Genomic DNA, 13,315 nt, shown 5'->3' on the forward strand with positions numbered 1-13,315 from the left:
TTATTAGACTTTAAGTTATTGCTAGCATGGCTGAAACAGAGTTATAATAGTCTTTTCTCTTTTGGCTGAAATGATGACTGTTGAAAAGAATGTGGCACTGTCCATATTGTCCTAACTGGCCTGTTGTCTTCCGGAGAGCCCGTGTGGTTTGGTCAAGTGATCTGTGGTCTCAGTTACCCCAACTGGGCCTCCTTGTAATGATCGTTGTACTCTTTTGTCCGGTAGGAAGATGGAGATGTATCCTCACTCATGGACTGTACCTCAGGAAAGATAAAGCCAGTGAATTGAGGATTGTGGAGTATTGCACACGTTCAAGTGTCCTGCAGTGGACACCATGACACTGACTTCAGCATGCCTAGAAATCACCATGGGGGCTTGTTAAGAGAGTGGCAGCCCCTTAGCTCTGCCCCCAGAATGACTGGGTTTTTGAACAGACTCCCAGGAAGTTCTGATATATCTGGTTGATGGACCACACTGATGGAACACTGTGGGAAAGGTGGGGTGTACCCCTTTCCCAAGCATTCTCTGTCATCTGCTTTTAGAAAAAGTACACGTAGAAACATAGGAGGCTGCCAGACATACATAGGTGGAGCTGCCATCTGAGGTGAAGATGTTCAGGTCAATTAATTCACCCATATTTATTGATTGGGACTGGGTTTTCTTTTTTTTTCTTTTCTTTTCTTTTCTTTTTTTTTTTTTTGAGATGGAGTCTCGCTCTGCCCGCCCAGGCTGGAGTTCAGTGGCGTGATCTCGGCTCACTGCAAGCTCCTCCTCCCGGGTTCACGCCATTCTCCTGCCCAGCCTCCCGAGTAACTGGGACTACAGGCGCCTGCCACCATGCCTGGCGAATTTTTTTGTATTTTTAGTAGAGACGGGGTTTCACCGTGTTAGCCAGGATGGTCTCCGTCTCCTGACCTCGTGATCCGCCCGTCTCGGCATCCCAAAGTGCTGGGATTACAGGCATGAGCCACCGCACCTGGCCTGGGACTGGGTTTTCACAATGTTGATTGACCTGTGATCGTTAGGTTTGGGGAGGGCAGTGGAGAGACAGCTCCCTGACAGCCAAGCTTGATCTTCAGTGATGGCTGCTGAAAAGCCACTCCCCATAGTTTCCTTAGGGACTTGATATAGACCCCAACTGAAAGGTGAGCATCTTTCTGTCAGCACACGATCAGCCACACCTTGGTGGCACAGAGGCATGGGGTACAGAGATGTGTGCCTTCACCACAGATCCACCTGTGCTGTTTGGAACTGTGAAAAGCCTCTGTCTCTCATGATAGGGAACTTTAGATTTGCAAAGAATTTCCCCACCCAGCTCTTCAAGCCTTTGGAGCACATTTTTATGGAATACTTCTTACCTCCTGGGGCATAACCCTAGCCTTGGAATTGTTTTTTTCCGGTTTTGTTCTGTTTGCTGTTTTGTTTAGTTTCTTTCCAGTCTCTACTCTCATTTGAATTCTGTGTTTTCAGCTATGCCAGAAATTTTTCCCCTAGCTTGTCCCCTGCATGTATGACGATCCAGCTGTTATTTTATCGTTCCTGTCATGAGTCACTCTCAACAAAGAGCAGATGTTCCCAGACGTTGGTTGGGGGTGCCTCATTCACAGGGAGTGCCGAGCCCTCCTGGGAAGGATGCGGTTCTTCCTTGGTTGGTCTGGGTCACCTGTGGCTGGGGAGAGCCTGGCTGATGTCTCTGCACTCCTACTTGAGGCCCTATTGGAGGTTCAGGGAAGGGCCCATGCTCTGTCCTTTTGTTGTTTGGCTGTTGCTGCCTTTCTACCTCTGGTTCTCTCAGGTGCTTCGTGCACAGGGTTTGCAGTTGGAGGTGTCAAAAGCACACGTTGATGTAGGTTACAGCGTGAGAATTCCAGGGGATAAATGACCTCATGCACAGGTAGACCTAGAGGTACATACCACATGCTGTTATGTCTTGTGCCTTCTCCTGTCCTTGGCTTCTTGCTTTCTTCTGTGGCTACTTCAATCATAGGTAAACTCTGACTCTGCCCCTGGGGTGTGTTCCAGCAGCTTAGCAACCCTGCTGGTGTCCCAGAAGTTTTAGGAACTATCCAGAGGTCTACAAATGGTCCAGTCTGGATTCTTAACATATCACTGATCTAGCTGCTAGGTGGGGGAACTGTGGGACTTTAATTGACTTGTTCTGAGTCCTGGGCCTACTCCTGGCCAGTTCCGCAAGGATGACTGAAGTACTCTTTCCAAGAAGAGGGGGATTATGGTTGTTGCATAGGCAAAACTAACGATTCAGTTTTCAGAATGGAAATAAAATATTTGGTTTAAAGAACCTTACCTACTTCTGGGGACTAACTGTAGAAAAATGAGTATTCCCTTTCATATTGAGTAGATACGGCTTTTAATGTGGAGGCTCTGAAGCTCCCAGGGCATTTCAGAAGGCCTGATGATTTCTGCATTGCTCATGGTGCTACTTCCCCAGGCCACCTCAAGCATTTAGTTTCTTGGCTGTTTGTTGGAATTTTATTGACTCTGTGTGGTTAACAATTGTTATCTAACGTGCGTCAGCATCCTTATTTCTTAGTAAAATGACTTATTAATTAATACAATTTCAAAACAAGTTTTTAGGGCTAGGGCTGGAGTGAGGAAGGTGTGGTGGTGATCAGGAGCGTCTGCCTGGTCATCTCATCCCGCGAATAAAGTGGCCATTCTGTGGGCCTGCTCAGCCTGTTTTTTTGTTTGTTTGTTTTTTTGTTTGTTATGAGACAAAGTTGCTCTGTCACCCAGGCTGGAGTGCAGTGGCATTATCATGGGCCACTGTAGCCTCCATCTCCTGGGCTCAAGCAATTCTCCCATCTCAGTCTCCTGAGTAGCTGGGACTGCAGATGTGCGCCACCATGCCCAGCTAATTAAAAAAAAAAAAAAAATTTTTTTTAAAAAAATTTTTGTAGAGATGAGGTCTCACCATGTTGTCCAGACTGGTCTTGAAATCCTGGGCTCAAGTGATCCTCCTGCCTTGGCCTCCCAAAGTGCTGGGATTATAGGCGTGAGCCACTGCACCTGGCCCTATCCCTGTGACAGCTCTCTTGGAAGGCACAGAAAGGTTTGTTTGCCTTGAATAATGAATCCCACTTTACATCTTGCTGTCTTCATTCAAAAATGTTGAAAGTTTTGACAGAATTGTATAAGTTCATGTACTTCATTTATCAGTTAGCATCAAATAGTTCTAGGTAATACCTGATGTGATGATAGAACTGGATTTCTTTTTTTTTTTTTTTTTTTTTGAGACGGAGTTTTGCTCTGTCGCCCGGGCTGGAGTGCAGTGGCCGGATCTCAGCTCACTGCAAGCGCCGCCTCCCGGGTTCACGCCATTCTCCTGCCTCAGCCTCCAGAGTAACTGGGACTACAGGCGCCCACCACCTCGCCCGGCTAGTTTTTTGTATTTTTAGTAGAGACGGGATTTCACCAGGTTAGCCAGAATGGTCTCAATCTCCTGACCTCGTGATCCGCCTGTCTCGGCCTCCCAAAGTGCGGGGATTACAGGCTTGAGCCACCGCGCCCGGCTAGAACTGGATTTCTAAAGGCATTTCTAGTTACTGAGGATCCTTTCAATCGTCAGTATGTAATTTATGAGAGTAATTTTTTGTTTTGTTTTGTTTTGTTTTTTGCTATATTGGGTCTAAAGTTTTAATAGAGTTTAATGTTGTTTTTCCTTGTTTTGACAACCCTCCCGCCTCCACCTCTAACATCCATATCTGGCCTGGAGGTTCTTAAGAAATGATTGTGAGCTAATCACACACTTCCTCAGGTTTGAGTGAGGAGCCCAGAAGGTAACAAATGATCCTGTTTTAGTTGCATTTGCATGTGCATTAGTTCAGTCTCAATAAGCTGGAAACAAGAAAACTGGAAAATTGAGGAGGAAAGTTTGGAAAGTGGAGCATGCAAACTGTGCGAAAAAGAGTGAGAACAAATCAAAACTCAGATTCTAGAAATAATAGAATGTGGCCGGGGGCGGTTGGCTCACGCCTGTCATCTCAGCACTTTGGGAGGCCGAGGCAAGTGGATCACTTGAGGTCAGAAGTTCAAGGCCAGCCTGGCCAACATGGTGAAACCCTGTCTCTACTAAAAACACAAAACTTAGCTGGGTGTGCACCTATAATCCCAGCTACTTGGGTGGCTGGGGCACCAGGATTGCACGAACCTGAGAGGCAGAGGTTGCAGTGAGCCGAGATTGCGCCACTGCACTCCAGCCTGGGCAACAGGGCGAGACTCTGTCTCAAAAAAAAAAAAAAAAAAGAAAAAGAGATAAATAACAGGTTATGCTGTGGCGGGTGGTGTATGATGTTTGGAGCTTGGAGCTTGCTCCTGGGATGGACTCATGGCAGATGTTTGCTGGGAGAGGAGATGTTTAAATGTTTAAAGCCAGTCCTGTGGTTGTGGGGAAACAGTGAAAAATGGGGACCTGAGGTATACAAGGCCAAGTGTGGCAAAGTAATGGAAGTCCAGATATTCAGCTGGAATAGCTAGAGCTTTGTGCCCACTGGCACTGCTAGAGTCCTGCCTCATGGCCCAAGCATCATGGACTGTCTTACGGTTGGAATCATTAGTTTCGGCCTCCAAAGTATTGCTTAGGTGAGGTACGTAGCCCAGTTGGCCTGGAAAATAAAAAGCCTCAGCTGGGCGCCGTGGCTGATGCCTGTAATCCCAGCACTCTGGGAGGCTGAGGCTGGTGGATCACAAGGTCAGGAGATTGAGACCATCCTGGCTAACATGGTGAAACCCCGTCTCGACTAAAAATACAAAAAAATCAGCTGGGCATGGTGGTGGGTGCCTGTAGTCCCAGCTACAGGCTGAGGCAGGAGAATGGTGTGGACCAGAGAGGCGGAGCTTGCAGTGAGCCGAGATTGCGCCTCTGCACTCCAGCCTGGGCGACAGAGCAAGACTCTATCTTAAAAAAAAAAAACAAAAAAACAAAAGCCTCCAGTGACTTTTCTCCTAGTAATAATTATTTATTTGTTTGTTTATTTGTTTATTTTTTTTTAGAGACGGGATCTCGCCATGTTGCCCAGGTTGGTCTTGAACTCCTGAGCTCAAGTGATCTGCCCGCTTCGGCTTCCCAAAGTGCTGGGATTACAGACATGAGCCACCACACCTGGCCCTAGTGAGGTGTATCAGTCTGTTTTCACACTGCTAATAAAGACATACCCGAGACTGGGAAGAAAAGGAGGTTTAATTGGACTTATAGTTCCACATGGTTGGGGAGGCCTCAGAATCATGGCAGGAGGTGAAAGGCACTTCTTACATGGCAGCAGCAAGAGAAAAATGAGGAAGAAGCAAAAGTAGAAACCCCTGATAAACCCATCAGATCTTGTGAGACTTATTTACTATCACAGGAATAGCACAGAGAAGACTGGTCCCCATAATTCGGTTAATTCCCCTGGGTCCCTTCCACAACACATGGGAATTCTGGGAGACACAATTCAAGTTGAGATTTGGTTGGGGACTCAGCCAAACCATATCATGAAGATTTCTTTTTGTTTTTCTCTTTTGAGGCAGAGTCTCGCTCTGTCACCCAGGCTGGAGTGCGGTGGCGCCATCTCAACTCACTCCAACCTCTGCCTCCTGAGTTCAAGTGATTCTCATGCCTCAGCCACCCAAGTAGCTGGGATTCCAGGTGTGCACCACCACACCTGGCTAATTTTTGTAGTTTTAGAAAAGACAGAGTTTTGCCATGTTGGCCAGGCTGTTGCTGAACTCCTGGCCTCAAGTGATCCTCCTGCATTGGCCTGCCAAAGTGCTGGGATTACAGGCGTGAGCCGCTGCACCAGGCCCTAGTGAGGATTTCTTAGCTCCATACCTCTCACTTCTCACCATCCGCCTGTGCTGAAAGCTGTTCCTGTCTATCAGCTTTAAGAAAATAACAGGCAGCCACACAAATTATGTAGGCCTTATTTTGTTTTTTTGACTATAATCAGTATTTTATTAGCTTTTTCCTTTTTCTTGAAGTTTAAGTATTTCAGAGACCATCAACAGATGTCCTTGCAAGTTAGTCTGTTAGAGAAAACCCCTGCCTTGGTCAACAGCCCCTGTTTCTTAATTGTTTGGAGTTCCTTTCCCAGCTTCTGTCTGGGAGGGCAGCGACACCTCAGCCCTTGCTCACAGGAATCACTGCCTTTTCTTTGCTGCCAAAGGTCTAGGAGGCTCATTGGGAGCCCTGACTGGGCCTCACAGCCTCCCTGGGAGGACATTGGGCCCAGCTGGAGGTCTTCCACTTCCACCTACAAGGTCACCAGATAGGGGAGGGCAGCAGAGCCCAGGGCATTGTTTCTCACTTAGGAAAGTGTTCTTTTTTTTTTTCCTTAGGACATTCTCAACCATTTGATACCATTTTACTGGGAAGGAGGTGGCTGAAGTCCTCTTTTTTTCTTTCCTTTTTTTTTTTTTTTTTTTTTGACACAGGGTCTCACTCTGTTGCCCAGGCTGGAGTGCAGTGGTGTACTCTTGGCTCACTACAACCTCCGCCTCTCAGGCTCAAGCAGTTCTTGTGCCTCAGCCTCCTGAGTGAGCTGGGATTACAGATGTGTACCACCACAGGGTTTCGCCATGTTGCCCAGGCTGGTCTTGAACTTCTGAGCTCAGGCAGTCTGCCTGCCTGGGCCTCCCAAAGTGCTAGGATTACAGGTGTGAGCCACCATGCCCAGCCAAAGTCTTCGTCAGTGGTGAATCCTAGCTCTGCCCACTTCTCTGAGAAGCTGAAGAGTCATACCTGCTCTACATCAAATGGAACAACAAATAGAAGGGCCTGGTGGTCCCTGGCGCATTGTAAGGCTCCTGAACATTAAGTATCTCTGATCATTACTACTACTACTGATTTTGACATATATTTGCCCTTTAAGCTGGGAAATATTCATTAAAAATTAAAATGTTCTTTTGTTTTTTTCTTTGTGAGGCCCATCGTATCTTTGCCAGCAGTAAATGTTGCATCATGAATGAAAAACCTAATTACATCAAATGTGCAGGCCACCGTGAAAGTTTTTATCCCTGGTCCTTTGCAGAATATGCCTGGTTTTAGCTGAAGCCCTGTTCTGTGACTTCAGATAGAGTCAGATTCCTTGACATATTTGAGGGTGGAGAGAAGGTCTCCTTGGCCAGAGCAGATGTATGGGTTATTACCAGGGTAAAATTTTACGACCTGCCCCCTTTTTGTGTGTGGAAGATCATACAAAGTGCTTTTTCCTATTTTCTCATTTAACACTAAACAGCAATCACTACAGAAGACTTCTGTAACTTTCTCCCCACGTAACAAGCAAGCAGTCAGTTTTGCAGGACACCAGCTAGGTATCCTTCAGTTCTACTCTGATATTTACTTGGAGATAGCTTCGGATCCCACATGTTGAGGGCCTAGTCCCACAAGACCACTCCCTCCTTCCCAGCAGTGCAAGTCCAGGCCTTTGGAACTTCTGACCAACCAGCTTCAAGTTGAGACCCCTTCTTTGTGTTCCGTTAATTTGGTAGAGTGGCTCACATAACTCAGGGAAATAGACTTGTATTTATCTATGTATTATAAAGGATATTACAAAGGATACAGATGAAGAGATGCATAGGCCAGGTCGGGGAGAAGGATGCAGAGCTTCCATGCCATACCTCGGTGTCACCCTTCAGGAACCTTCGTGTGTTCAGCCATCCAGAAGCTTCCTGAGCCTGTCCTTATGTCTTTTTATGGAGGCTTCATTATGGAGACATGATTGACTAAATGATTGGCCATTGGTGATAATCTTCAGTCCCTCTCCCCTTCCCGGGACTGATCTTGCCTTGGTCTTTCTGGTGACCAGCCCCATCCTGAAGTTGCCTAGGGACTGCCAGCCCTCAGTCAATCATTCACATGCAAAAAGACATCACTGTGGAGATTCTGAGGATTTTAGGTTTGGAATCCCTGCCAAGTGACAGGGATGAAGACCAAATACATATTTCACAATAGCAAACCCTCCTTTTTGTGTGATTGTGATGAGTAGTCATTGCATTTCCTGTGGCTTTTCCTTGCTTCTGCCACCTTTTGTTTACTTGTTTTTTTGATGTGCCCCTTACCCATCTGGGGCTTTAGATGAGGAAGGTAGGAGCTACCTGTTGTTTCTGTGGCAGAAACGTCTTGAGAGTAAAGACCACCACAGGAGGAAAGGGAGGTGCAGGTTCTGGGCCTGGAGTGACCTTAGTCAGCTGACCGTGTGATTCCAGGCCTCAGGTTCCTCACTTGTATAGTGGGAAAAATAATCCTTCCCCTGAGGGTTTGGGGGGACAGCCGAGCAGGTAGCCAGGATGGTGGGTGGAGCCCTTTGCTTCCTATCCGGGCCCTAGCTGTCCTAATCTACCTGGGGCAATCCCTGGAGACTTCTAGGGACTCAGTTTTCCCATTTTATAGATAAGGAACTTTCATCCCCTGCCAGACTGTGGCCTTCTTGAGGGCAGGGACTCTGTTTTTAACCTGTAACATTTATTTATTTAACAGTGTTCATTTCTGTGTTGGGCACAGTGCTAAGTGCTGGGTGCTCGCTGGTGATGAGGCAGATGAAAGTTACCAAACTTGTGGACAGGAGCCTCATGTCACAGACGTGGACCTCACTGTAGCCTGGTAAGTGAGTGTTATCTGGAGGAAGAGAGGGGATAGATGATGTGTTTGGTTGGAGCGAGTTAAAGGCTAGCCAGGGGTCTCAGTTTTCTTTGTGAAATGAGGGGCAGGGCTATAACCAGATTAGTTTTAAGGCTGTATTAGCTTGGGCCAGATGCTGGAGGCTTCTGAAAGCCAAGTGGCGGTCTTTATCCTTTTTCTAGAAGAGCTGTTAGGAATCTTTATAAATTCTTGAGGAGGGAAGGTCAGGCGAAAAGTGATTGTCAAGGAGAATTTTCTGGACATTCGGAAGCACAATGGACCAAAGCAGTTTTGAAGGTATTGACAGACATTTTTGAGTTAAGGTAGACCTGAAATTAGTCTCTTTCTTGTCATAATGTGTATTTTTTAAAAAAATTTAAATAAACTTAAAAAAAAATAGAGATGGGGGTATTGCTGTTTTGACCAAGCTAGCCTCAAGTAATCCTCCCATTTCAGCTTTGCAAAGTGCTGGGATTACAGGTGTGAGCCACCATATCTGGTCTCATACATAATTTTAAATCTGCCAAGATCAGCTTCCCCCAGCATTTCCGATTCTTCCACAACTGACTTTTGCCAGGCAGTGAAAAGACAACCCATAAAATAGCCATTCCAGTGGAAGTGTTTTGAAAATAGAGCAATAGTCATGATGTTTACTTCCTTTCTCCTAAAGGCTTAAACTTGAGTGTAAATTTTATTCATTGTTAACTGGTAATACTGATTTTATCTTGGGTTCATCCTGAGGAGGCTGGGTATGTCCACTCAGCTCCCCAGTTTTACCCAGTACCTGCTGCTGGACCAGTCTCCCACCCTCACAGGGGGCTTACGTCGCAGTGGAGTGGGTTTTCTCTTTCTCTAGGTCATGGCTTCCAGCTTTTCGAATCTGAGGCTCCAAAGGAGGAAATGACCGTTCAGGGATCTTACTCCAGCTCGATTACGGAAACTGAACCTTCATAGGGTGCGCACTTACCAAGGACAGGAAAGTTTCTCTCTTTGAAGGGCTTTAAACTTATAACAAAGAAAATAAAAATGACGACTTCGTCTATCAGACGGCAGATGAAAAACATTGTGAACAATTACTCGGAGGCAGAAATCAAAGTCCGGGAAGCCACCTCCAATGACCCGTGGGGACCATCCAGTTCTCTGATGACCGAGATCGCCGACCTGACCTACAATGTGGTGGCCTTCTCGGAGATCATGAGCATGGTATGGAAGCGGCTCAATGACCATGGCAAGAATTGGCGGCATGTGTACAAGGCGCTGACCCTGCTGGACTACCTCATCAAGACAGGCTCTGAACGCGTGGCTCAGCAGTGCCGTGAGAACATCTTCGCCATCCAGACCCTGAAGGACTTCCAGTACATTGACCGAGATGGCAAGGACCAGGGCATCAATGTGCGTGAGAAGTCAAAGCAACTGGTGGCCCTCCTCAAGGATGAGGAACGGCTGAAGGCTGAGAGGGCCCAGGCTCTCAAAACCAAAGAGCGCATGGCCCAGGTTGCCACTGGCATGGGCAGCAACCAGATCACTTTTGGGCGAGGCTCCAGCCAGCCCAACCTCTCCACCAGCCACTCGGAGCAGGAGTATGGCAAGGCTGGGGGTTCCCCGGCCTCCTACCATGGCTGTGAGTAATGGAAGTGCTTCTCACCCTTTGCTAGAGCAGCAGCAGTGGGTGACAGGTGGGGTGGGTGTCCCTGGGCTTAGGGAGTGATGACCACTGCAGAGCTTGAACCTGTCCTGAGTACCCAGCTTTTGGTGGCCCAGGCAAATTGTTCTTGGTCTGGATTGAGTTTTGGTTATAAAGGGACTTTTATTTTAGTCCCTTGGCTGCTCTGGTTCAGGGGTTTCTAACACCCTTTGCTGCTCTGTGGGTCTCATTCTGTACATCTCTGCAGAAGGTGGGCAGAGGCAGGTCTTTTCTGCTTCCTTGTCAGAATGGGTCTGGCAGCAAAGAGGGTTGTCCTGCTGCACATACAATGGGGAGTTGACTCTGGTAGCCAGGAGGAAGCAAATGCTCTTTCTTGATAATCTTGTTTCTTTAATCTCATATTAAATGTTTTTCTACCGACTGAGCTGCAGGTCTCTTGAATGGCTCAGTATTATTCTGCTTCAGCAAAAAACTTGCACCGGTTGCTAGTGTGAACAAGGCCTCCCTTCCAAACATGCAAATGAGAGTTCCTGGTGATTTGGTTGCATGGCTGGGTCTGCATTGAGTGGGGCCGGTCTAGTTCTAGTTTTGCATGTTGGGTTAATATGGGTCTTTGTCCTGTGGTCAGAAGAGGTTTCAAGTGGAGTTCAGGGCCTGATGGAAGCTGGTCTCTGTGAGCCACATTGGCATCCTGGCTGTTCATTGGAAGTGGTCCCCCAACAAGTGTTTCTCCATTTTCACAGTGTTGTGCCAGCCACATTGTGGACCCCACACTCAGACAGGTGGCCCTAGTGGCCTTTGGGGGACAGGGTGAGGATGGAGGTGGGGGTTGTAGAAATTATATCTTCTGGCTGCTGAAACAAAAGTGCAGATCCCTAGTAACACTATGTCAGCATAGCAGAAAACTTTTTAGAGGAAGTTGTTTGTAGTTTGACAGACCTCAGTCAACCCTTGCTTAGTCAGTGTTCTGTTACCAGACCATTTACTAACATTTCCTGCTTTTGCAGATTTCGATTTGACATTGTACTGCCACCACTAGCATTTTGAGAAATGTGTTAAATGAGAGATTTGCATATTAAAGTCAGATTTCCTGCTTCTAGGAATTCTGAATTATTACCGAGCTCAGAGCAGGTTAACATATTCGTGTCCCATATGTAGTTGTCATTTTTCCTTCTTCGTTTGAACTGCTTTGCTTAAGCAAAGGTTGTGACCTTGGTTAAACCTCTTGAAAACAATTTAACCTTAATCTCCAGAAGCCTCAACGTAGGGTTAAGTTGCACTAAAAAAATGAAGATTGTCTTTTAAGAAGTGAAATTGTTTTATTTCTCTCAAGGACCCTCTCACCAACCCCCAGAGAGGCTCCCTGTGGCTTGAGTTGGTCCCAACCTGTCTTCACTTCCTCTGTTCCTATGGCTGTGGCTGTGGCTTTGATGCAGGCCAAGGGGAGCTGCCATTCTTTTTGTGTGTTTTTCACAGTCATTATTCTCAAGAAGCCAGAGGATACTAAGCAAGGAGCTGAAACAGCTTCATGTTCCATGAGCAATTTGTGGAACTTTGCAGATGCAGGGGTGGGACAGTGGGGGTGTAGGAACCTAGTTTGATCCACCCTTCCTCCTCATACTGAGTCCAGGGCCTGTAGCCATAGGTCCTGCTGGGCTAAATGATACTGCCACAGTTCCAGCTCTGACGTTTTTGGTTCCCTCAGACCTTACGCTTGAGCTGCATGTTCAGGGTCAGAATGTGGTCAGCGGGCTTTTCACAGCTTCCACCGCAGTGGGCTGCGGGGTTGACCCCGAGCAACCTTGGCCTGCACCTCCTGCAGGGGCTGCTGCGCACCCTCTAATGGCGTGTCTCTCTCTGTGTGTGTGTGTGTCCCTGCCCCACAGCGCCTGAGGCCTCGCTGTGCCCCCAGCACCGCACAGGGGCCCCGCTGGGTCAGAGTGAGGAACTGCAGCCACTGAGCCAGCGCCACCCCTTCCTGCCGCACCTGGGGCTGGCCTCTCGCCCAAATGGTGACTGGTCCCAGCCCTGCCTCACTTGTGACCGCGCAGCCCGAGGTGGGACGGCGGTTTGCTTTTTTCCTTACTAGAAATGCTGGGCAGCTTGCTGGGGGTGTGCTTGCCGTGCCAGTACAGCCAACTCTCTCCCTGTCTCCTCTGGGCCTGGCGGTTTGGCCTCCAGCAGGCCCAGGAGCCCTTTCTTCCCCTCTCCTGGGAGCTTGTGGCCTGGTTGTGCTCCCTTCCCAGGATCACATGTCACTTGCTGGAAGTTCTGTCAAAGGTTTAGCAGGGAGCTGTTCTTTGGGTAAGGCATGGGGTGATGGCCCATGCTCTCCGCATGCTCCCATTCCCTGACAAACTGGAGGGGGCTCTTCTACCTGTCCGGCCCACCCATGGTGGTGGGTCAGACACCTTGGCTTGTTGGACCGGAAATGTGTGATTTAAACCTCACAACGCCAGACCAATGTAAGATCCTCACTGGATGGTCATTGGAAGCCATCCTTAATGCAGTAATGTATGCCTTGCCCTAAATAAAATGGGATTTTTTTTTTGCTTCCCAGTTAACTGCTGTTCTTCCTGAAATCCCCGTTACCGTGGAAAACAAGAGAGTTAGCTGTACTGTCAATTCTAGATCATGGTGTTTGAAGATACCTAATTCAATGGGTAACTAAAAATGGGGCTTCTCTTTCTACTAATTAATAATGCATCCTGATCAGAGCCCTACAACTGTAGCAGGTTAAACTGAAAACAGATTTTCACTGTTGCCTACAAGAAAATGCTGTCAGTCTAATCTACCTTCGGTCCCAAGTGGGATCTCTGCTACAGAGAAGAAGAAAGGTGTTTGTTCTCTTCTACTCTTCTTACAAGAAGGGGTACGACAGAGAGCTTTTGTGCGACTTCCCTGATAAGGTGGCCAGCCTTTATTCAGCCCTGGAAACAGTTACTGTTCATTCATGCCTCATTAATATCACAGCTTGTTTGACTTGGGTATTTGTGTGATAACTATATTTAACTCTAGGATGTGTCCCTTCATGCCCCTGTTTTCCCCTAACAGTTTAT

The 13,315-nt window shown here is 47.5% G+C and overlaps 1 protein-coding gene across 5 annotated transcripts in view; it reads left to right on the forward strand.

The window, feature by feature from the left end:
- EPN2 (epsin 2) overlaps positions 1-13,315 on the forward strand; it is a 102,397-nt gene that overhangs the window by 38,811 nt on the left and 50,271 nt on the right. For 2 of the 5 annotated variants that reach the window (XM_033184297.1, XM_033184298.1), the window contains exons 2-4: positions 8,471-8,593; positions 9,468-10,232; positions 12,143-12,313. The exons of 1 other annotated variant lie outside the window; for it this stretch is intronic. In XM_033184297.1, the coding sequence (XP_033040188.1) occupies positions 9,638-10,232; positions 12,143-12,313 (766 nt within the window). In that variant the 5' untranslated portion in view covers positions 8,471-8,593; positions 9,468-9,637. The remainder of the gene's footprint in view (positions 1-8,470; positions 8,594-9,467; positions 10,233-12,142; positions 12,314-13,315) is intronic. 2 more of the 5 variants (XM_033184299.1, XM_033184300.1) reach the window with 2 other exon arrangements.

The sequence above is a fragment of the Trachypithecus francoisi genome, unplaced genomic scaffold (assembly GCF_009764315.1).
Source record: "Trachypithecus francoisi isolate TF-2019V2 unplaced genomic scaffold, Tfra_2.0 Lachesis_group20, whole genome shotgun sequence".
NCBI lineage: Eukaryota > Metazoa > Chordata > Mammalia > Primates > Cercopithecidae > Trachypithecus > Trachypithecus francoisi.